The following is a 25,712-nucleotide window of genomic DNA, read 5'->3' on the forward strand; positions in this document are numbered from 1 at the left end:
GTTTGGAATTCCTCATCGAATGCCAGATTGTCTCTTACACACTCTTCTGAAGGCTCTCCAAAAATTCTTAACCTGAACTGCCTTTGTTGCTACAGCTGGTGGAATGTGTATTGTTCAGCAGCAGTTTCTGAGGAAAACCTCAAACCATTAATTGAATATTAAATTTAGAAACCTCTAATCTAATAACAGGTTGAAGTTATGTCTGCCACAACACCAAATGCTGGAAGAGAATTTGAGCTTTGAAAGGATACCACGTATCAGCTAAAAGCCCATCTGGTTGCAGAGGTGTTTAAGCAGACATCAGCAATTTTTTTTACAGAAATGAAAATTGAGCTACAGATGTTGCACAAATGTGGTTGAGAATAATCATCATTCTGTTTGGAGTTTTAAAATGGTGGTGTCTAGCACAGTGGCTTGCTGATTAGTGCTGTGCACTACCACGTGAGAGACCTGGGCGTAGCATCTTACCCATCAAACAGTTGCCAGGCTGGGAAATACTGGGACTACTGAACAGGCAGCTCAATTAGGGCACAATTTAAGAGCAAATAGAGAAAACTGAATATCTGAGTCAAGATGGGCTCATATATTTATAGGGTTCCAATCAGAAGTGCTGGATAGAGACTCAGTTGACCTGGGACAGACTTACAAAGGTAAATACCCGTCACATGACAGAGATCAGTATCCCCTGACTTTAGTGGCTACTCCATCTAGCCACTGTAGATTAATCATGCAGATCTAAGAAAAGAATTTGCCTTTAAGTCCCTAGGGTTGGATGAAATGCAGCTGGAAGAGAGCCTCATGCTACTCTGCAGTGATTACTCTGACAAAGAGCAGCAACAGTTAATTGAGGATCATCACAAGGCGGGGTTTTACCCTGAGGTAAAACACGGTGTAAATGGAAGGGATGGATAAGAGAAAAAGGAGTCGTATTGTTGTTACAAAATATTGTGTTTGTTTCAACCAATATATAAGCAATCTCTCTTTCCAAACCTTCTGTGTCTGGCTATATGATTATTTCTAGCACATGCACTTCTCACTTATGCTTCAGACATGTTCATGAACTTAGCCCAACTCATGCCCTACTACTAGGCCTTCTCCAAAGGTGGTTAAGTTGGGTAAAGGAATGGTGCATGTGCAGTGCTAGCACTATCCCTGTTATCACATGTGAGCAGCCTGAGTCACTTCCTCCTCTATGTTTTCCCCTAGCACTTGCACAAGTATATAATATCTACACAACAAAAATCAACTTACAAGTACATGAATTTGCACTGGGTGCTCCATAAAGCATCAGTGACATTTGATAGGGGAAAAAAATCCCACAAAATCCTACAGTACTCCACAGAACTGTCAGCTAAAAAGTGTTGGATCCTTGTAAACATCACTGCTTCTTGAAAATATGAATGTTTAATGGATGAATGTCTACTGGACGGGGAATCAAGATGGCTTTGGTTCTGTTCCTTGCTCCGCCACTGATTCAACATCTGACCTTGGGCATGGTCATTATCCTTAACCTCTCTGTGCTTCACTTGCCCCATCTGCAAAATAGGGATAATACTTAGTTGCCTCCTAAGAATGTTGTGATTAACTGTGAATTCATTAGTGTTTGGAATGCTCTTTGTGACCCTCAGATGAATGGTACTATAGAAGTGCAATGGATTAAACCCAAAGCCAAGTATCTCAATGACATTCAGAAGCTGCAGCCTTAGAAGTACCACCAGTGAACAGCACAAATGCCCAATGACCCTAAAGGAAATAATATCCTCTCTGAGGACTATGTGGGATATGTATATAGAGAGAGATTGAGAGACAACCAGGATTTGAAATCACATGGCTTGAGTTGCCTGACACTGGCAGGGAATCTATACACGTCTGTAGAACCTAGAGTTATCTGGAGTTCTAGCTGAGAAGGCAGGCGATCAGGTGCAAACCAAAAATATTTCTATAAGTATACAGCAACTACTTGGGCTCAGGAACTTGGTGGAGTTAGTTGAATCCACCAGGAAACAAAACACCTATGGATTTACTTATTAAAGCCTAGTATCATTTGGGGTCATAGCTGCTCAAAGTTTTCTGAGATGATTACCTGGGACTTCACAGGAATTGTTTCCTCTCAGCTGTTGTTTACAAGAAAGAGTTCCAACTATAAGAAGTTAAAAAGTGACAGTTGGAACATTTACGGATGGTTGATGACAACCAAGTGATGTGATCTGTCCTACCAGAAAGCAGGTGCCGAGTGACTATTCTGGATTCAGCTGTCAGACATCCATCCTGACCACTGATATGTTGTCACAAACAAATTTGGTGTTTGGGGACCTATCAGGAAGCAGATGCTAGAGACAGGAGCCGAAGAAAAGCATCTGATCTCAATTCTGGCCCTTAAAACAACTTGCTTTAAAAAAAAAAAAAAAAAGGTGGGGGGGAGGTTATTGTGAATAAAACCCCAGGACATTCAATTGGACCTTATGTTAAAAAGACTTGTGAACGCTGTTATTGAAGATGTGATGTGAGAACAGCAGTAATGGACAGAATGGTATGCTTAGAGGGTTCCCCCCACCCCCACCCCCAGGACCAGAAGAGGGCAGAGGCTAGCTGCCAAGCTGTTAAGAGGCGAAGAATCAGAATGTGTGTGGAGCCAGACAAAAGGGGGGAGGGAGAGAAACAAGCAAGGAAAGAAACTCTAAAGCAATTTCCTCTACTGAACCTATCCTTGTTGGGACGAAGACCGACCTGCTTTGCTTCCAATAATGGAGGATTAGATGTGGTTCCTGCTATAGGACTGGTGCAGAGATATAGGGAGGGAGCGTAGGAGACCTAGAGCCTGGAATAATTGAAAGAAGTAACCCATTGGAACTGCTTTGGTACAGGTTTATGGGGAAAGCTTATCCGCAAGCAAGACAGCTTCAAGTCTTGGTAAAGGCAGCATTGGATCAGGTTAGGCTAGATCCCTGATAAAGGAGTCAGTACAGAGTAAGTACACAGTAAGTGAAGTAGTACTGTAAAAATGTGAAAAAAAGTTGGTGTCTTTGGTCCAGTCCACAGCCTAGAGGTATAGGAAAAGGAAGGTGAATTTTACAAAGGGCTGAAAAGAGGGGGAGGCTTCCAGTAGATTCTCCCTGATACCTGCCCTTCTGTAAGAGAAAGAGGGGAATGGTCTTACTTTCTGACAGGTGAAACCCAGATTCACCAGTTCCAAAAAAGGTACATCCTGACATCCAGAGAAGAGTTAGATGCGACAAAGGAAATGGTGATGGAAAGTAGCTGCTTTAGTAATGCCACATCCAGAAGAGAGAGAGAGAGAGAGTTTTCCCTGGTCTACACTACAAACGTATGTCGATATAACTACGGCACTCAGGGGTGTGGAAAGGCCATACCCCGAGCGATGCAGTTATACCGACTTAACTCCTGGTGTAGACAGCGCTATGTCATGGGAAGGCTTCTCCTGTCAACATAGCTGCCGCCTCTTGGGGAGGTGGATTACCTACGCTGACAAGAAAAGCTCTCCTGTCGGTGTAGGCATCGTCTTCACTAAGGGCTACAGCGGTGCCGCTGCAGCGCTGTACATGTAGACAAGCCAAGCTAAGTCATGCAGGTACATACATTTGGAGCATTAGTCTCTGACTTTTCTTGCCTTTTCTTTACTCTTGTTCAAATTCTGCCCCACAGAGGCTAAGTTTTATGGTTTCTATGTAGTGGATGCAGATAATTTAGAGCTATGTAAAAATAATCAAGAGTGTGTTAGTGTCTGTAGAAATTTAACACCCATTTCCCCCTTTTTGTTAAATAGTTTTAAGAGATGCTACTGTTCAGCAACAGTATTGTTTAACATATATAAAGTTAGTCCCTTTGCAGTTTCTAGGTGGTATCTCTAAATTGTTAGGGGTCTAATACTCTGAATCTGGCCAGTGTGGAAATGAGAACAACTACTTTACTGGACAAGTGAAGGGCCATCATGAGATATTACATATTTATAGAGCACCTTTCATGCAGAAGGATCTCCAAGTGCTTTACAGACTATGTACAAGGATCATATTGCTCATCATTGAAATGGCAAAAGGGCAACACTCCAAAGTATGCTAAAATATGAATATTTAAAGATATTTTTCATTGGGAACTTCATGGGTGCAATTAGTGTTCCCTTTTAGAATATCTGATTAAATTCCAATGGCATCAAAGTCACTATGTACACCAAAACTGCTGTGTTCATATAAACCTGACAAAGACTTTTGCTATATTTTGTCTTTATTCGGCAAAAGAAAACAGAGAAACGGGGAAAACCCCAACATTTCAGCCTTATAGAGTCTTTTCCAGCTCCATAACAACAAAAATAGTCCACTTTGGTAGGAGATTTGAGGTTCTCTCATATTTCTGTTTCCTTTTGAACAAATAAGATGTAACAAGTCTGCTATGGGTTGATTATTTAGCCTGTGCATGGCAACTTTGATGTGTCCAGAGATTTCAGTTCTTGTATAAACATTATGGCCATTTACAGCAATGCTTTAGGGAAGACATAAAGAGGCATTTATTCAATTGAAACCACAGGGAAAATGTAGAAAGGCATGATGTAATTGCTTGATTTGGATTTGATCTGGGTCCATGTTCCAACAAAATGAGCTGTGGTATGTTTAACAAGAAGTTGTTTGCTTTGAGATAGGGTTAGGGAAACAGAATGGATTACATGCATATATTGCAAGGAAGCAGTGTGGCCTAATGGATAGAGCACCAGAATGACCCTCGGGAGACCTGGGTTCTTTTCTCAACTCTCACTGCTGGGTGACCTTGGGCAAGTCACTTCACCTCTCTGTGCTTCAGTTTCCCCATCTGTAAAATGGGGATAATGATACTGACCTACTTTGAAAAAAGTGTTTTGATATTTACTGTTAAAATTGCATACGTGCTAGGCATTAAGGGGGCAACAATGGCTCCTAGGGAATCCCCCTAGCATAAATTTGCTCCCTATGTGGTGCAGAACTGCGACAATGGTTCTGTGAAGCTAATATAACAGGTCCCAGCACAAGGGCTGTGGCTGTGCTCTGCCTATCCTGACATAGCAGACAGTCCATAAGAAGCTGTTGCAGCCAGAGCATAGATTAGCAGCCCAGAGGTTACTGTAGCTTAAGCGAGGGGCCAAACAAATTTCCAAACAGCCTGAGAAAATGCAGGGAGTGAAAGGTGATTTAGAGTCACCTTTTACTCCTGCCCCTTCTGTTTCTGTGTTCAGCACATCACAGAAACATAAGAACAAAGAATCAGGCCCATAAAATCTGTGGTCTCAACATTTTTAAAAGTAGAACCAGCAAAAGGCAACCTTCGTTTAAGACACTTGTGGAAGATTTCTGCATAGTACAGATGCTATCTGTATTTGCTATTTATTTCAGCTAGTAAATGATAATCAAGTATTTTAGATGGTAAAAATAAATGCATAAAATGTGCACACATATCCAGAGTTTGGGTTTTACATGATATGCAAAAGACCACATCCTCCACACAGTGCTTCCTAATTGGGTTGCCACTCATTTCAGAATTCACAAATCCAACTTTTCCAGGTCTGGTTTGCATCCTACAAGCTTAGCATTCAGGACATTAAAAGAATCTCAAAATCATTGTAAGTAGAAAACGATGTCATTTCGTCACGACATCAAAAGATGTTGTAATACAAAGTTGCCATGTGAAGATTCAATACAGTGTTATGCTGTGTGAATCTTGTTTGGTAGCAAAAAGAAAGGTGAGATTCCCGTACTGGGACATTGTTTCATTATGGATTTTGAGGGAACAGCTCTATTTACAGCACCACTTTGTACTGCACCTGGGTTTCCCTATAGGTCTCCCATTCAAGTATTCTATAAGCCTGACCCTTCTTATGTCAGAAATTGGGACAGGTGAGCTTGCTTTGCCTAATTTCAAACCTACTTATGATATTTGAGTCTGAGTTTTGTGTTCTGCTTGGGAGACTGAAAAACAGAGTGGGGGGAAATGGAAGAATGAGGAAAAAATGGAAAAAAAATGCAGGAGGGAGAAAATCTAAAGGAAGAATCAACACATGAGATATTACCATCTGTATGGCACCCAGCTTGCACTACCTCCATTTTTTGGAAATTCTTATAACTTTAATATAAAATTACTGGAGTTCCTTTGGCTAAAAAATTATGATTTAGAAAACTCAATTCTCTTTAAAACAGGAAAAAGCATGGATTTAAATGACTGGGAAAATAAAGATTTGTTTACTCAGACTAGTTTTATAAGCCTTTAAAAAAAGGTTTAAAAGGGTTTGCCAAAACCCAGAGCTCCACCACTTTCAAATATCCCTAACTTATTAAATCTGAAAAAGATCACAACCCTAAGTAGCCACTGGCTAGAAAATTGTTCCTCTGGAACATGCAAAAGAGTTGAACATCAGGACATTGAAGTGTTCTCATTAAACATCTAGTTAATCTACTACTAGATGTCTAGTCTACGTCAAGCATGATCAATGAGATAGTCAACAATGCTGGCATTTAAGAGGTCACAATTAAGTCTGACCTACACTGGAGGAAGTGGCTGACTCTTTGGGTAGTTTTGTTTCAGTGTGAGAGGCAGCAGATCCAGTAAGACAACCATTAATTGGTTGACAGTGGTAATGCATTCTTCACAAGTAAAATGCCTAAACACTTCATTTTTATTTAAATGGTTGCTTATATTCTGGAGCACAGGGCAAAATCTGTAGGAAGATTCTAAATGCATGGATTTTACATCCCTGCAGATTTCTATTGTCCCAGTACACAACTTTTTCAAATAATGTGTTCCCCTCAATTGACTGAAATCAGCAAACAAAGAGCTTTAATTTCCAGATGCACAAATGATTTGGCTTGAATTAACATGCCTTTTGCAATAGGGCACACATTTATTTGGAACTTTAATAGGCTATCAGACTGTATTGGCTTCATGAGCACTGGTAAATGTTATTAGTCAAGTAATGGTAAGCAGTGAAGATGAATAGTGACGGAATACAGTTCTGATGAGCCATACCTAGCTCCTTTTGAATGTTGTCAGGGACTCCTGTAATAGTCTTTCTCCTTTTGACTTTCTTCGGCCGTCTTACCACAGTGTCTGTGTAAATTAGAGACCGCCGAATGCTGGCTTGGCGGTCGAAATTCTCCCCTAATGTGTAGTAGAACAAGCAAAGCAACATTACTTTCAAGCACGCTGACATCATGCACTTTCTTCCACTAGCTCATTGTAGAAATGAAAAAAAGGCATTAATAAATGATGTTAGCTCAGTCCTACAGTGAGGGTATACACTGAAGGAAAAGATACAGCATATCGTCACCATAAGGCTTGAGGAACATATACATTATAGAAAGGTGTATGGTGTATGATATTTTGACTCCTTAGCCCTAGTTCAAATCTGACTGAAGCAAGTGCCATTCCACTAAAGTCATCAGGTTTGAATCTGGCCCCCTATGTGTGTTTTTTTTTTTGGGGGGGGGGGGGGGGGAAATAGCAAATTTGATTGCTCCCTGAAAATGAAAGACTAACACTGTTCACTTAGGAACAGACATTGTGATGGCAGGACTAATGCTAGCTTCCTCATGCAGCTCCACCGATGCATGTAAACCTTGACCTGCAATATTTTTTTTTCAGTCTGAGCATTCTGAGCATGATTTAGTTGGGAATTGGTCCTGCTTTGAGCAGGGGGTTGGACTAAATGACATCCTGAGGTCCCTTCCAACCCTGATATTCTATGATTCTGATTCTCAAGCAAACATTGCCAAAGCAACGGTATCCAATTTGTACAGTTATTTCATGATGTGGGTAAACATCCATGGTAACCAGGGTGAGACCAAACTAATTTTCCTTGTGATCTCAGCTATATTTCAATCCCAATCTCCGTAAGTGAAAGGCCAAAAGTATTAATAAACTGTAATATTGGTTACTATCAAACCTTTATAAATGGAACATTCATAAATGGACTACTACAGAATGAAGAACTCGTGTCTATCAGAGTGCATTACTGGAGAAAGCCTTATAGTGACCATATACTGTATCATAATGGGACCCAGCAGCAGCACCCCTCCGGTTAAGGTTGAGCAGATTTTCTTTAGAAACCCACTTTTTAGGGGTTCACAACTTGGCCATTTTAATTCCCACTAAGATCAAACATGGCTTCTGAATTATCAGCCAAGTTAATTTCCCCCCCTAAAATTAGGTCACAGTGCTCAAACTTTTTTTTTTTTTAATTTAAAAAACCCACAAATAATTTTGTTTTAAAAACTGAGATGCTGTACACACGTGAGCATGTGTATTCTCTTTCCGCCTACTAAGTTTTTCTTTAGTAGTTTAAAAAAATCAATGGCCAAATTTGGAACCTCTGAAAAGTGACTACTGCACATACACAGTAGCTAACGTACTTCTCATACATCTTTCTCCTGGTTTCCTTCACATCATTGTGTGTCATACAGGTAGCGCTGAAAATACCATAATTTCTACAACACTTTACATTTCAAAAGATTGTGTGCAGACACCTGAAAACACAGGACTAATAATTGTAGCAGTTCCATTCATCATATACAAAGGTTATGACTAAATGTTAATGGATCGTTGTGTCCCAATGCATAGCATTCTTGCTCACCAAAATCTCTGCAACTGTAACAGTGCATCAATGTCATCTCAATTTTCAGTGTTCTACTAATTAAAGTAAGACCATATTTAAGTGGGGGGGGGGATTTTATTTAAATATGGCTTTAAATACGGTCATATTTAAAGTAAGGGGCATTCCCCCAGGATCTATGATAGAGAGGCCCCAAAACATTGGGGCAGAATGTCTACTTTTAGAGGACAATTCTACTACTCTAATAGTATGTCTACACTGCAATCAGGTGGTGTTATAGCAGCACATATAGCCATCCCCAAGCTACCTCATTAAAAATAGCAGGGTAGCCATGGCAGCATGGATTAGCCACTCAAGGACATACACGAGTCCTGGGCAGGCTTGTTGAGTGGCTAGCTCATGCCACCATGGTAACACTGCTATTTTTAGCAAGCTAGCTCATGTATGGCCATCACATGTCCTGACTGGAGTATAAACATACCCTGCAGGTATGTCTACACAGCAAACACACACCTGGGGCTGCCCTGGGTCAGCGGGCTGGGGCTGCAAAAATCCTGCATAGACATTCGGGCTCAGGCTGGAGCCCAAGCTCTGGGACCCTGTCGGGGGGATGGGTCCCAGAGCCCAGGCTCCAGCCTGAGCCCAAACATCTACACTGTAATTTTACAGCCCCGCAACCGAAGCCCCATGAGCCTGAGTCAGCTGACCCAGGCCAGCCATCATAGGCGCCGACTCCGTGGTGGCTGCGGCAGCCCCCCTTCCAGAACCTCCCCCTTCCCCCAGTTCCTTCTGCCCGCTGGCAGGCCCTGCCGATCAGCACCTCCCCCTCCCTCCCAGCACTTACCGCCTGCCACGGATCAACTGTTTTGCAGCGTCAGGAGGTGCTGGGGGGGAGGAGCAAGAGCGCAGCGCACTCGGGGGACAGGCTGGAACTGGGCAGGGAAAAGGCGGATGGGGCGGAGTGGGGGCTGGGCCTGGGCGGAGCTGGGGGGGGGCACCCCCCGGCAGATTAGAAACTCAGCGCCTATGCCAGCTGTGGCTGTGCTGTGGGTCTTTTATTCCAGACATATTCATAAACATACCCTAAATGTTATGAGATGCTGGGACCCTTATTGCTTGAAGGTTCAGGATCATTTGTTAATCCAGCCTCCAGATGAACAACTAACACTTCTACTCACATTATGATAGGTCCAAACAGCTGGATGGAACTATCAATAGAAGGTTATTTTTGTTTCTTCAAAAATTTCTTCTTCCATTTAAAAAAACAAAAACAATCGCACACAAGACAGTGGGTTCTGAGGAAATTAGAATGCAAAACAAAAAGACCAAAAAAAATATAATCACAAATCCTCCAGAAAAAAATAAAATTTTAATTGTAATTTAAGATAATTCAAACAAGGAAATCCTCTGTTGATTAACAATGCCACTCCATCCTCATTTGCCTTATTCTGCCTTTGATTTTGCAGCATGGATTATGCAACACGTGAAAGTCACTATGTTAATTATGGATCCAATCCCACAACCATTACTCATGCAATCAGTCTTTGGTTTAATTGGGACTACTCATGTGAGTAAAGGCAGTAAGAAAAGGCCCAAATTTATATTGATTTGTATGGATGAAAAATGTTAAGGACAATGAAGAATGTTAAGGACAAAGAGGCCGCATTAACAAATCAAGGGCTTGTCTACACTTACCGGGGGATCGACGAGTGGCGATCGATGCATCGACCACGGATCGCTCTCCTGTCGACTCCTGTACTCCACCAGATCGAGAAGAGTAGGGGGAGTCGACGGCAAAGCATCTCCCATTGACATTGCGTAATGTGGACCCCGCGGTAAGTAGATCTAAGCTACATTGATTTGAGTTATGCTATTCACGTAACTCAAATTACGTAGCTTAGACCGAATTTCCCCTATAGTGTAGACAAGACCTAAGTTAAACTAATCAAATCAGGATGTTTCAGTCTTATTTTGACCTCTGTTTGAGGCTAAAATACGTATTTATCAGGGTCTAATAAAAAATCTAAAAATATTCATTTTTGTTTTTAAGGGTTTATAATAAATGTCCTTCGACGGCCTCACTGAAGTCTATGTGTCTTACTTGTTAATTCATGGGACACAAGGTCAACAGGACCTAAGCGCATGCTTAGCTGCTTTGCAGAATCAGACCCTTGCTCTTCATTTTCACCCTTGCTTATCCTACCCATCACCACCAGATACTTTTATAGCTGGAAAATAGTCCTAGAAAACCCACTGCAGCAAGACACCACTATATGTCTCTTGATTAAAATGTAGAACGTGCTGTAAAAGCACTTGCTGGCCACCACCCCATCACTAAAAAAATGGAGCAAAATCACTTGTGGAACGAGCTCAGCCCCTGTTTACCCTAAAGACAGAATCCATTTCCAAACCTGGATGTCTAGTCAGCAGTTTGTCAGCCTAATGCAGTAACCATGCATCTTCAGACCAGCCACCAGATTTGTAATACTAATGTGTTAATTGCAATCTGTCCTACTGAAGAGCTAAACTGCCAGAACACCGCCAAGTGGTGCACACCCCAGTAAGAGGCCTTGTAGCTTATTCATTATTAATGTACTTTCAGAAATGCTTTCAATTTCCAAAAGCCACTTCTTGGGTTAATATTTTATTTCAGTCAAATAGTAACGAATAGGGATTTCTGTCCCACTTCTGTGCAAACAACATAAAAGTCACAAGTTATTAAAAAATTACAAGCAAAGGAACAAAAGCTGCTATGTATGTTGCACAGCATGGCTTAAAGAGTGGTACAGAACAAAGTTTTCATTCTGCATTTTCCCCCTCCCCCATATAAGTAAATTTAACATAGGAAATGAATAGAACAACGTTACGCTGGGGGAAGAATGAATTTTTTGAAACCTGTATTAGGCTGCAACGAAGGATAGATCCCCTTCATCACGGCACTCAATTCATTATTTTTTAAGTAGCACAGTAATAATTTCAGAGACCAGGAAACCTTATGGTTCATGTAGAGTAGTTTACAAACCTAACAGTAATTTTGCTTTCCTCTAATCACTTTCATAGCGCCTTACTATCACTTATATAAAAGGAATAGAGTGCAAAACAAACACTTCAAAGAAAGCAAGGTTTGTTACACAACTTGATGAAATTACAAGGACAATTTGTACAGATTCATTAACATTTCCAATACTGTATAGCTAAATTAAACCCATGGCAGTTACTTGATCTCTTATCTTTTTACTCCCCCCCCCCCATCCCCTTCTTTCCATCTGTTTGTCTCCACTGTACATTTGCAGTACACAGAGGTCATTACTGTGAACTGCAGATTACTCAATTTATAAGTATGTTGTGCTCCTGCTGTCACAATATCTAAGCCATGCTCAGACTTATTGATTACGGCAGATAATCAATTGTTCCCATAACACCACCTTCTGCACCTGTGTATCCTATATTTCCAAGATAATGCCAATTGGTCTCCAATACTTTAGTGTTGTATTTGTTTATGCTGTTAATTAGAAACATTTCATTATTTTCTGGTGTCTTCTTTTAATGTCCATGACATTTTCTCTTGATTTGCAGATTTCTTTGTAGTGTTCATTATTGGCCTGAAGTTGTATAGCATTGTAAAATTTCACCAGTGGAAACATTCAGCATTAATTCTATGCAGTTCTTTCACAAAAATATATTAATAAAAAGTATGTGTATTAAATAGTTATTAGTAATCAAACAGGAGAGGTGAACGCCTCATCTTAATAAATTATTAAACAAAATCAAATATCACATGCTGTTGATTACAATATAATGGTAAGCTTGGAGTCAAATGGAAGCCATGTGAGGTTTGAAATAAGTCAGATACTGAATATCTTCCTGTTTCTGGCATCTAAACATAAACACACATATCCTGAACAACCTATAATATACAATCTTTATAATATTCAGACACAAGGAAGAATTAAGTGATGATTTAATCTTTCATGAAAGTTCTAATTTGGGATACACCAAAAACTTTTCTGGGTCTAACTGGTTTTCAGCAGTGTAACTTCCATAGTCTTAGGCCTGGTCCACACTACCCCCCCACTTCGGACTAAGGTACGCAAATTCAGCTACGTTAATAACGTAGCTGAATTCGAAGTACCTTAGTCCGAACTTACCGTGGGTCCAGACGCTGCAGGCAGGCTCCCCCGTCGATGCCGCATACTCCTCTCGCTGAGCTGGAGTACCGGCGTCGACGGCGAGCACTTCCGGGATCGATCCGGGATCGATTTATCGCGTCTAGACAAGACGCGATAAATCGATCCCAGAACACCGATTGCCTGCCGTCGGACCCGGAGGTAAGTGTAGACGTACCCTTCAATGGGAACTATGTAGCTAAAATCACCCACAACATTTTTTACATTTAGGGTCAAGATATTACTGATACTACGGAAGTATGGAATACATATATACAAAAGGAAATTTCCTCCCAAGAGCCATAAATATAAGCAGCCCAACAACTCTTTTTATATCCTCACCCATATTCTTTCCCTGTAAGCCTCTTGCCATCAATAATAAATGGTTAGATATATATTCCAAATTTTGAAACTCTCCCGCTTTGGGGGACAGAAATCTTTTGATAATTTCCCTTTCATAAATTCTTAAGATAAAATCCTGAAAATCATTGCCAGTACTAAAGCAGATGATTTTCCATTACAAATTTTCATTGTAGTCCATTGCAAAATGTAATTGATATAAATTTTCCCATTAGATCTCATCAATTTTTATTCTGTTTCAAGACCATGCTGTTGGTTTCCTTCATTAAATTAAGTGTCTGACTAGGGTTCACAAACCACTGTTTTGAAATAAAGGTGCAGTAACTAGTATTTATTTCAGGTCATGTAACTAAATCATGTGCTTCAGGTAACAAATAAAGAAACAACATTGACTAGGGTTCATCTTTCGCCCCCCCGCCCACAGGCATGCTAAACACCACTGAAATGAAAAGCCTACCAGTTACATTAATAGGAACCACATCTGTTTGGACTGCTTGTGCTTGCTGTCGCATTTTCTCCTCTGGTGTTGGCAATGGAAGTGACTTGGTCCAGTTAGTTTGGGTGTTGATATCAGAACATTCATTTGAAACTGGTGTTCTAGTTCTCTTGATGCTAATAAGCTTTTCCTCCTCTGGAGAAGGGACTGAGCACTACAAAAAGAAATGTATACAACAGTATGAATTTCTTATAAGAAAAAAATGTCAAGCCAAATTGTGATAACCTTACTGACAATGAACAGTACTTGACACTGCAAGCAGTCTCATTGCAGCCAGCAGGACTACTCGTGGAGCGAGATACTACTCAGCAAGAGTAAGGATATCACAGCCTGCCCATAAAAAGTATGATCTATTTTTTTTTAATGAAAACTTGTTATTTATCCAACAAACCTGCTCAGAGTATATGTTAAAGTAGCATGAGAAATGATCTTGAGCATGGCAAATGATAAAGTTATTTATTAACTCCATTCCATTTTGCAGTTGTTAACTTCCATGTTCGCCTCCTTGTATGCCTCTCTCAGCAATGTGCTAGCAAGGGACATCAGAACTGAGCATCTGTTTACCTAGTTTTGATGTGCACAGTTTTAGCAAGAAGCCTGTTATGAAGAGGCAGTTTTTTATGCAGCTCAGTGAAGCAAAGAACTAAAATAAAGCACAGGAGAGAAACCCTGACCCACCTCAGTGATGAGGAAAAGGGTATACATTGATAATACCAAGGAACAAAAACAATTAAGTTAACCACCATTGAATTTTACTAGGAAATCTAATTATTACCACACTATCATAGGATTTGCATACCTTATAAAGTCATTCCTTATTAAAGGACCATCCATGCCGCTATTTGGGGGAGGTGGGCGGGGAACAACAAAGCTTCCATAGTATTTTCACTACCCAAAATTACTGTGCCAAAAAAAGGCTTTCGGCTGAGTGACATTTGTTTAGTGGTACTATCATTTGTTATACTACATGAGCCAAATTCTGGGGTCACGGGTGGTGGAGAGGGGAGGAACGTAAGTGTTAGGAGAAGCTGTGGTGTTGGTGGGTCTTCCTCTCTCTGACTACCATGCTCCAAGACCCTCCATCTTACATCTCTACTGACATCTGTGTTTCCGGATCATCAACCTGGGATGGTGTGCTAGGTGAAGTTACCCATTCAGTCCCTTTGTCATTCTGCCAGGTAAGAACAACGCCTTATCAGGGAGGCATTATCAAAAACTCGCTCTTCAATGAGTTATCCGATCACTGCCTCCCACTGCTGTCATTCATTCCTCATAGCTTGACTGTCATATATGGAGGTGGAATCTGTGATCCTCTGTAGGCGCTTTGCAGCCACTACTTATGGGCCAGGCGCTGAGGATTTGGGGAGATGTCTGCACAACATATATTTATATATGGATTTGGGGAGATGTCTGTACAATATATATATATTTTAACAGAGATTTAAAAAATTGTACTCTCTTAAAAAGTACAGTAGCATAAAAATGGTGTAGGCAGCTGTTGTGCTGTAACCATTACTTAATACATGGATCACAATCATCTCACTGTCATGTTGTACTCCCACTGTTTGTTGTATCCGATTCCCCATCACCACTACCACTTAGATTGTACGCCCTTCGGGGCAGAGGCTACCTTTTTATGATTTGTTTGTACAGTGCCTAGTACAATGCGGCTAGGGCCTCTCGATGGAAATGATAAATGACACTAATAATACTGTATTTGCATGATATGGGAATATGCTTTGAAGTGTAGGATTTTCTTTATATTTCTCTATTGAATACTATATTGATGATCCTGGTGTATTATCTGATCTGTGGACACTTCCATTCATATTTTAGAGGGGCCAAAAACTAACAGTGTTAATAAATTCATTATGGGCTTGTCTACCCTTACTGGAGGATCGACGGTAGATGCATCGGCGGTTGATTTAGCGGGTCTCGTGAAGAACCGCTAAATCAACTGCTGATCGCTCTCCTGTTGACTCCTGTACTCCACCTGATCAAGAAGAGTAAGGGGAGTCATAGAATCATAGAATATCAAGGTTGGAAGGGACCTCAGGAGGTCATCTAGTCCAACCCCCGGCTCAAAGCAGGACCAATTCCCAACTAAATCATCCCAGCCAGGGCTTTGTCAAGCCTGACCTTAAAAACCTCTAAGGAAAGAGATTTCACCACCTCCCTAGGTAACCCATTCCAGTGCTTCACCACCCTCCTAGTGAAAAAGTTTTTCCTAGTATCCAACCTAAACCTCCCCCACTGCAACTTGAGACCATTACTCCTTGTTTTGTCATCTGGTACCACTGAGAACAGTCTAGATCTATCCTCTTTGGAACCCCCTTTTAGGTAGTTGAAAGCAGTTATCAAATCCCCCCTCATTCTTCTCTTCTGCAGACTAAACAATCCCAGTTCCCTCAGCCTCTCCTCATAAATCATGCGCTCCAGACCCCTAATCATTTTTGTTGCCCTCCGCTGGACTCTTTCCAATTTTTCCACATCCTTCTGGTAGTGTGGGGCCCAAAACTGGACACAGTACTCCAGATGAGGCCTCACCAATGTTGAATAGAGGGGAATGATCACGTCCCTCGATCTGCTGGCAATGCCCCTACTTATACAGCCCAAAACGCCGTTAGCCTTCTTGGCAACAAGGGCACACTGTTGACTCATATCCAGCTTCTCGTCCACTGTAACCCCTAGGTCCTTTTCTGCAGAACTGCTGCCTAGCCATTCGGTCCCTACTCTGTAAGAGTGAATGGGATTCTTCCGTCCTAAGTGCAGGACTCTGTACTTGTCCTTGTTGAACCTCATCAGGTTTCTTTTGGCCCAATCTTCTAATTTGTCTAGGTCCCTCTGTATCCTATCCCCACCCTCCAGCGTATCTATCACTCCTCCCAGTTTAGTGTCAACGTCACGTAGTGTGGGCCCCGAGGTAAGTAGATCTAAGCTACGTCGATTTGAGTTACACTATTCACGTAACTCAAATTGCGTAACTTAGATCGACTTTTCCCTTTAGTGTAGACAAAGCCTAAGTATAGTTTAGGGACCCAATCTTGCACAAAGCTCCATGGGCAGATCCTTGTGGCTATGCTCCACTGAAGCCAATGGCAATCACTTCAAGCAGAGAACTGAGGTCTAAATTGCTTTAAAAAATCTCAACCCTCAACAGATTTTTTTCCACCACTGAAGCTTTTAACAAAACTGCATGAGTTAAGCAATGGAGAAAAACTAACAAACACCATCACATAAGGAATAGCAGCTTGTATTCCATGTTTCAGCCCAATTTGATTAAAAAAAATATAGCTGTGGTACAATGAGTTTCTAATGAAAATGGCAAATGACCCTGAACTGTATGTGGTGTTAACCTGTATTGTTACAGTACAATAGAACAGAAAGGAAAAGTAGTGTGTGTGTTTGTTTCAATGGGGTAGTCAGAATCTGTTTGATGGTGAGTAACATTATTTCCATCCAGAGGTTTCTCTCTCTCTCCTTGGTTCATGTGCCAAGGGACATATTTGAAGCACAGTTTTGCCCTCTGTATGTGGTGATAAGCTCCAGTAACCTACTTTTCCTCTGGTTGCTTGATACTGTCAGAATCAATAACTGTCACTAGGTCTCAGCTGTCATCAGGCAATCACCAGGGGCTGCTCCAGTATGACAAGTGACAGAGATATTCAGTTAAGAAGCTCGCCTTCTCTTTCAAGGAAATTACTCCGACAAACAGGGCACAGACAATATTTTTCTTTTAAATGAAGCTGTTGTACAGTGGAGTGATCAGATGGAGGGGAAACAACGGCATCTAGACGGATAAAACACTATGTGGAATCCTGATTATCCAAAGATCTGGGGCAATTGCCTACATTTTTCAGAAAAATCAGGATTCAGAAAATTAAGGGTGGGGGGAAATGAATTGACCAGCCAAATGAGCAAACAAATATACAGGTGAAGATCCTTGTGAAAAGTGATTCAAAGCACTATTTGTGCTGACTGCAGGTAAAATGCTGTTTTGATGGAAGCTGCTCTTTCAAGCTAGAGGACGCATTTGTATTTCTGTTAAAAGGGAGTTTTGGAAATTTGGTGCTTTAGGGGGTGGGGTGGGAAGTCAGGCTCCAACTACAGATGATTTTTTCCCATTGTACTGGCTTCTTGAAGCACACAACTTCCCCTTCTTCCTATTCCTGCTCCCAGGATACTAACAGTGGTAGTGGTAGGTATTATTTGTTTACACTTTTCCACATCAGTGTACTGAAAAGGCATGACATTTACAAAGCTGTGCACAGCTCACCTGCTGGGAAACAGCAGCCTGGGTTCGTTTGCACTGAAATGGTTCATTTCTAAATTGGCTGATTATGGAAGATACAGATTTCTTGCCAAATATGGAAGTTGGCTCTTTTAAATATTTCAAGGTCATCTACTTTTCTAGGCTAGTGCACACAGCCTTGTACGTAGATTAGATGAGTGACCGTTCTAACTGCAAGAATATCTTTTATCAAATAAGGCACATTACATCACAGTGGTAGTGCAAGGGGCAATACTACGAGATTATACTGGCCACATAGCACATCAGTACAGCCATAAACACAGAGTATTTCTGAAACAACAGAAAGCAACTTTCCCATTTTAAAATTGTGAAAATTCTAAAAATTCTCTGCTTCATACTAGCTTTTCTTTTGGACCAATAGGGCCAAATTTCAAAGTATGGCTTCTAATTTGTAGGCACATATCTTTGCATGAGCTGCTTGAATGCTCAGTTTTTTTGTTGCACTTGCAAAGGATGAACTTGGACCATATACAATTTTTTCATTGATGTGCGCAATGGATATTATAGAAAAAAATCTGAATGAAAACAGAGGTTGAAGTGAGGTCTCCCCCTTGGAAAATTTGGCCTACAGGGAAATAGACTCAGCAAGGCTGTTTCCTCTAAACTCTTCATCATTTTGTTGGGATTCTGTCCCTCAGTGTTCCCGTTACCTATAAAATGGTTTCTCTTCCTCAGAAGATTTATACTATTTGCTTCAAGGACCTTAACTGGCAACTGACTCTAGGCTGATTATTTCACAGCATGTTCTGCCTAAATTCCCTGTTTACTCTTAATCTCCTAATAGAGCCAGACTGCCCCAAAGGTTTCTAGAAGGTCACCAGATGACAAATTAAACCTCTAGAAACTTGCCCTTACATTAAAAAAAACCTTGAAATGTCTAACCATGCCATTCACCCTGCAACCATTTCTATGAATAAAACTCCTTTAAACAGATAAGAAAAACTGAGAACTAAGGTCTATGCAGAGCTTTGGATAAGAACAGAATAGCTTTCTATTCATGTATCTCATTGTCCTGTTTGCAGTTTCTTCTCCAGGCAAATACTAGTTTGATGGCTTCAAGTGCTATTCTGTTAAAAAAAACAAACACACACACACCAAACACCTTTACATTTCTAACCTGGTCAATCCACAGTTTGTGTAACTACTCCATTTAGTGTGTGCACTCCAATCTGTTTTGGATCACTGCTACATTCACTATGAATTTGCATTCAATTACATTAAATTTGTCATCTACTGGTCCAGCAATCCTCAAATCCCTCTGAATCTCGGAGAATCCTCATTATTGATTATATATTTAACATTTTCACTCTCACTTACCAACTTTGCTATTGGTATCTCAGTCATTCACTTCCTATTATAAACAACATCTGAAACCTAACCGCCTCTCTGTTGCAAAGCAAGGTGGCTGGAACTTCTTTTTAGGTACAGTTAGTATTTCTTACATTATTTATCTCAAGATGGACAACCTGGACAGACTTATCTCCAGTTTTCTTGACTAATTCATCAACCCCTTAGCCTTTGCCCCAGAACTCTTATCACTCACTGTCTTGTTAAAGGGAGCATTTTTTTTTGTGAGTAGAAATGACTTAGCTACAAAGAAACCATCAAGTCTTCTAGTATCTTCATCTCCTTCTCTTTCCTCTGTTGCTACAGTGCTTCTTTACTTATTTCTCTGTGTATTAGAATTCTACCATTTGAACAATCTTTTGAAGAAAATGGGTGGGATTTTCAAAAGTGCCAAGTGATTTAGAGGCATATGTCCCTTAACTTTCAATAGGACGTATGCCTCTAAATCACTCTGGTCTTTTGAAACTCCATTCCAACATACACATGAGCTTTCCTTTTGGACAGTGCCCTTCTGTTAATCTCTTCACTATATTATCTCCTCAGTGTCTTACTGTTTCCTAGACAGTGCCCCTTATGACATTTTATTTCTGCTATGGAGATACAACAACATCACAACTGCCAGCCTGTCACATCCTTGGGATATTAAGAAGCAGGAAGCAATATAATGCAGGATCTCTGGCTCTCAAAGCAGTACAGGCCTCTCTCATCCTGTATACTCTGAAGGAAATTTCATCAATGAAGATCAATATTGTTACAAGAGCCAATTCAGCAAGTCCAGAGCTCCCACAACTCACATCAATGTAGGGTTTTCAAAGGGGCCTAAGGCAGCTAGGCACCCAGTTCTTTGAGACTCCTTGGAAAATCCCAGCTTCAAATCTCAATTCCCATGTGTAAATACTATTAATAAATTTCTTTCCACCTATGATTTGGACCCCAACTGCTGCAGAATGCTGAAAAGAAAAGAGAACCAACAGCTCTGATGAGCGAAGTGACAAATATATATTTTCTTCCCCATTAACAAGCGTGAAGTACTTTTTTCTACCCGTTTGTTGAAATAAAGGCACAGTGTGATGCATCTCTGAGGCCATGTACTCTGTGCAATCGGCATTCCTTATTGTCAAATCATGCTAGTCCAAATCACAATATTTGAAAGCTTTTGATCACTAATAGAACCAGATGATTGTCATCAAATAGCCATTAAATAAAACATACTGCTCATCGCAGAAGTTTAAAGAGAAGCCAGTGTTAACAGGTTTGCAAAGGCGATGAAAATGTGTTAGTTTAGCAAGTAAACAAAGGATCTGTGCTGCAAACAACTGAGCTAATGCAAAAAAAAGGCATGACTGGATTTAACATTACTTTTGTTGGTGGTTGTTTTTGTTTGTTTTTACAAAGAAAACAGCAGCAAGTGAGGAACAAAGAATAAAAGCACAGTAAGATTCCAGATATGCTAATGCTACAGTAACATCAAGCTGCAACTAGGACAGCTGGATGCTTCCATTGTGGCTAGGTACCTTGAGGCTCCATGGAACCAAGGAACAGCAGGCGCTAATGCAAGACTGAGATATGCAGTCTAACAGACTAGACTGTTGAGTGAGAGAAAAAGAAAGAAAGAAAGAATGAGTGAAAAAGAGAATGAATGAGAAAAAACATGTAAAAAGACAAACATATTTAAATTATATAGTATAACACACTTTCAGAAATCAAGGTGGAATTAGCAAAAACAATGAGGAGTCCTTGTGGCATCTTAGAGACTAACAAATTTATTTGGGCATGACTCCTCCTTGGTTTTGCTGATACAGACTAACAGGGCTACCTCTCTAAAAGGCGAAGTCAGTGACTGAAGTAACACCTTATTATTTCTAGATCTTTGTTACTAGGAAATCAGATAAGCACAGGCCACCGAAAGTACTGAGAGTGATGGTCTTCTTTTACAAAAAGAGAATCAGTAAGACCAATCAAGTCTTTACTATTGAGATTTAAAATACAAAGGGACAAATTCATCCTTAATGAACTCCACTTAAGCCTTGTCTACACTGCCATTTTACAGCACGGAAACTTTCTCGCTCAGGGGTGTGAAAAAACACCTCTCTGAGCGCTGCAAGTTTTAGTACTGTAAAGTGACAGTGTAGACAGTGCACCAGCGCGCTGGTAGCTACTCCCCTCGTGGGGGTGGGTTTTTTACATCACTGGGAGAGTTACACAAGGAAACAATTTAGTTCATATTGTGTGTACTGTAATTTAGAAGCCTTTCCACGAGAAAAAAAGGGCAGTTTAAATATTTTGTAGTATATGAACTCTCTTTCGGAAAACCATACTTGTTTATTCAGTCTCTCATTTTTTAAAAAAATGGATAAACTCGCCTATACATCCCTGACAGTTCACTGGAATAGTCATCTGGAATACCAGACACTCTGTCAGTCCAAACCTTTCTAAGCAGACAGTGTAGTGTTTTTTTGTTGTGAACATCATCCTCTGGTGACTTAGCTGAGAGAACTATACTTACACCTGTTCCATGATTTCATGTCAACTGTATAGAAAATAAAGAATTGTCCAGCTACATCACCTAGTCTCCCAAAAATGTTTAGAGATAAGTCCATTATCTGAAATTACCATGCTCTATAATATAGTTTTCCTGAAGCAAAAATGGAATAATGCCAATTTAGGGGAAGTTTCCAAACAGTAAATGAGAATTCATTGATCCATTCACTATTCTATTACTCTCCAATTACAATACTGAAATATGTCCTTCCTCTGGTCTGCCTGTTAAACGTTTGCTTCGATTGCTTTTGATAAACAGCAGGTATCATTAGAAAGCTTTCATGAAGAGGGGATGTTTTTGCTGTTTGAATCAGTCTTGCTGCAATATGGAAGAATTCTGAGCTCAAATCCAGACTGTTGCTTGAGTACTTTTCTAACCCCATAAGTGAAAACTTATGGGCTCAAGTCCCAGTTACAGCTACATTCTTAGAAGCCTTTGACTTTTTTACCAATGGGATTAAACTTCAATTTTAGAGAATGGTTTTTGAGAGGTGGTAATTCAAATAAAGTAAAATTCTCGAATATCACTTTAAAGTTAAAAAAAAAAGTTGCTACAGATGCAAAGAGGAACATGAACCATTGAAACTCTACAGTATGAAGGGAGAGCCACACTGCAATTTTGCTAATGGGTAAAAATCCTACTAAGTTTTAAGCTAGAGTGAGAGCTAATGGTGCTCAGTTAATTAGTGCCACTAAAAACTGTGTCAACCTTGCATCTGTCCATCCTCCTTCACACTAAACCATGCTTTGAGTAACGCAGATTAATAGGAAGTTGTTTTAATTTGAAATAGAAATGCTATTCACTCAAGGAAGTGTAATCATTTATAGTTAAACATTTCAGAATGCATAGACTAACTGAACAAAATATTAGCAATTCCTTTATTAATAATTTTAAAACAACATACCACAGAAACCTTAAGGATGACAGTGTTTAGTCTCTAAGCAGAATTATCCATGGCAATTAGTCCTTAGTAGGTCTGCTCACCTATAAACAACCTTAATGTTACATCATACCTCACTAATTTTACAAATGCAGTCCTGTGGACTATTTATCTATAAGGACCACAATACTAACTTGGACAACCAGATACTTAAAATAGCTTAAACACACATACAATTTTACACACACACAGCAACAGCTATGAACATATGTAGTCAATACTTTTTTTAATAAAAAGCACATATTATATTATGACTTCTAGTGATTTCAATAGGTCTTTGCAGATTATCATTGTAATATTCTTACTGCCATACTGCATACACAATGGGTTTAAATGAGATGTTACAATGGATACTGTTAAAGCACAGCAAGAATAGTTGAAGTTTCTACAAAGCCACAGCCCTGTCACTGATGTGAGGCAATGTGGACAAAGGAAGTGGGAAAACTATATGATATTATCAGTCACTTTATATTGAATTCAAAGGACCTGCAGACCTCACAGTGTAGACACAATTTATATATAGACACACATACACAAACACATGGTATAATGTTAGTATTAAACAAGCAAAAAGAGAAACTAAACTACAATAAAGATAAGGCTGTGATACGAACTGACAAAAGAATGCCAGGTTATTGCTGGGCAGGCAATATTTTGTACCAAGATATCACAGGATACAATAACTTGGATACCAAGTGCGCGCCAACACTTACGCACAATGGGATGAGTTAAGGACAGGTTACCATTTCGCAGATTGGAATTTTCTAGCTTTTATACAGTTAACTCAGAACTTTAATATTAATACAACATAGTGTTTCTGTAACTGAAATGACCAAAATCACATGAAGACTACAAAACCATCTTAATACTATGACTAAACTGTCCCTTCCTTCACCCTTCGTTTGTTTCAGTAATTTCCAGGTTCTGAGACAATTGCCCAGTGTTGCTGAGCTAAGACAGGGAACATAACACGAAGCAAACTGACATGCAGTGAGCCAAACCAGTATCAATGTCAGATCTTTCATTCCCTTGGAATTCATTACAGAGAGATGGGATACATTAGGACAAAACTTCTGAGTACTGAAATGACATAATCACATTAAACCAGGGTATGAAGTCTGTGTACTCATTGTTGTGTGAACACAGTCATGTTGTGTACCTGGGTTAATGGCCCCACCTGATACTTGATCTTAAAAAGATTAGTAAAAACTAACATGACCCTATTTCAAAACAGCTGCCATTGTTAATACATAAGATACACCTTCTCCCTGGAACATTACCAAGCCATTCACACTGTCATCCTTGTATTACACCAATGGGAACTTTATTTATATATAGATACATATAGTTAGAGCTAGGATTTTCAAAGAGCCTAAGGAAGTTAGGTGCTAATAAAAGTTGGGCATCTAACTCCCTTAAACTCCTTTATAAATCTCAGTCTATATAAATAATATGAAGAGCAGATTTTATAGTCCGCTTAATGCATTCTTCCCAATCTCCTGCCTCCTTACTAGGGCTGTCAATTAATCGTAGCTAACGCAAGCGATTAACACAAAACAGATTAACGAGATAAAAAAACAGCTATGATTAATCACAGTTTTAATCGCACTGTTAAACAATAATAGAATACCAATTTAAAATAATAACAAATATATTTTGGATGTTTTTCTACATTTTCAAATATACTGATTTCAATTACAACACAGAATACAAAGTATGCAGTTCTCACTTTATATTATTATTTTTGATTAGAAATATTTGCACTATAAAAAAAGAAAAGAAATAGTATTTTTCAATTCACCTCACACAAGTACTGTAGTGAAATCTCTTTATTGTGTAAGTGCAACTTACAAATGTAGAATTTTAGAGCCTACAAGTCCACTCAGTCCTACTTCTTGTTCAGCCAATCACTAAGACAAACTAGTTTGTTTACATTTACAGGAGATAATGCTGCCTGTTTTTTATTTACAATTTCACCTGTAAGTAAGAACAGGCGTGAGAAGGGAAAACAGGCATGGCACTTTTGTAGCCAGCATTGCAAGTTATTTACATGCCAGATATTAGATAATGTTTTCACCCCTTAGCCAAAAGGCCATATGCCCCTTCATGCTTCAACCACCATTCCAGAGGACATGCTTCCATGCTGAATTTAAATTGGTATTCTATATTGTTTAACAGTGCAATTAAAACTGTGAATAATTACAACTATTTTTTTTAATTTCGCAATTGTGTATTTTTTTTTAATCATTTGACAGCCCTATTCCTTACCTTTCGTTCAATTTCTTCATAATCATCTTGGTAATTTCCATAGGCTGCACTGGAAGAAGAAGAGAAGGTTGGACCCTGAGAGTAATATTGAGAACTTCGATAGCCATCCCTCCGCAGCTTGTCACATTCTGCACATGGGAGGGGAAGAAACGAAAAAAAAGAAGAAAGATAACATTTTATTCCCATTCTCTTACTTGTATCCAGTGTCTCGTTTAAGAAAGGCATAGGGATCAGTGTTAGATCAATTTATTTTTACCTAAGCATAAAACTCACTTAATATAAATGTATGTAGTATAAAGCTTGATACATACAAGTCTAATTGTAACTAAGCATTTTGATTCCTGTGTAATGTAAAGTACAATAACAACTGATCCTTATCTGTCTGTAGTCATCCCTAATCTTTTTTTCTGGCCAGTTTCTAATATGAATTATAACACTAGACTGCAGACATTATACAGGTTTCAGAGTAGCAGCCGTGTTAGTCTGTATCCGCAAAAAGAACAGGAGTACTTGTGGCACCTTAGAGACTAACAAATTTATTAGAGCATAAGCTTTCATGGGCTGCAGCCCACTTCCGAAGAAAGTAGCCCATGAAAGCTTATGCTCTAATAAATTTGTTAGTCTCTAAGGTGCCACAAGTACTCCTGTTCTTTTTGCAGACATTATACATACATTCTATTTTTAATTAAGTATGCAG

General features: G+C 39.7%; 1 protein-coding gene across 1 annotated transcript in view; it reads right to left on the reverse strand.

The window, feature by feature from the left end:
- Window positions 1-25,712, reverse strand: part of NHSL1 (NHS like 1) — a 262,387-nt gene that overhangs the window by 12,354 nt on the left and 224,321 nt on the right. Inside the window, exons 3-6 of the mRNA XM_065401109.1 lie at window positions 25,016-25,143; window positions 20,780-20,851; window positions 13,568-13,760; window positions 7,003-7,134 (exon numbers count right to left, since the gene is read on the reverse strand). Coding sequence (XP_065257181.1) covers window positions 7,003-7,134; window positions 13,568-13,760; window positions 20,780-20,851; window positions 25,016-25,143 — 525 coding nt within the window. The remainder of the gene's footprint in view (window positions 1-7,002; window positions 7,135-13,567; window positions 13,761-20,779; window positions 20,852-25,015; window positions 25,144-25,712) is intronic.

This window comes from Emys orbicularis, chromosome 3 (genome assembly GCF_028017835.1).
Source record: "Emys orbicularis isolate rEmyOrb1 chromosome 3, rEmyOrb1.hap1, whole genome shotgun sequence".
Lineage (NCBI taxonomy): Eukaryota > Metazoa > Chordata > Testudines > Emydidae > Emys > Emys orbicularis.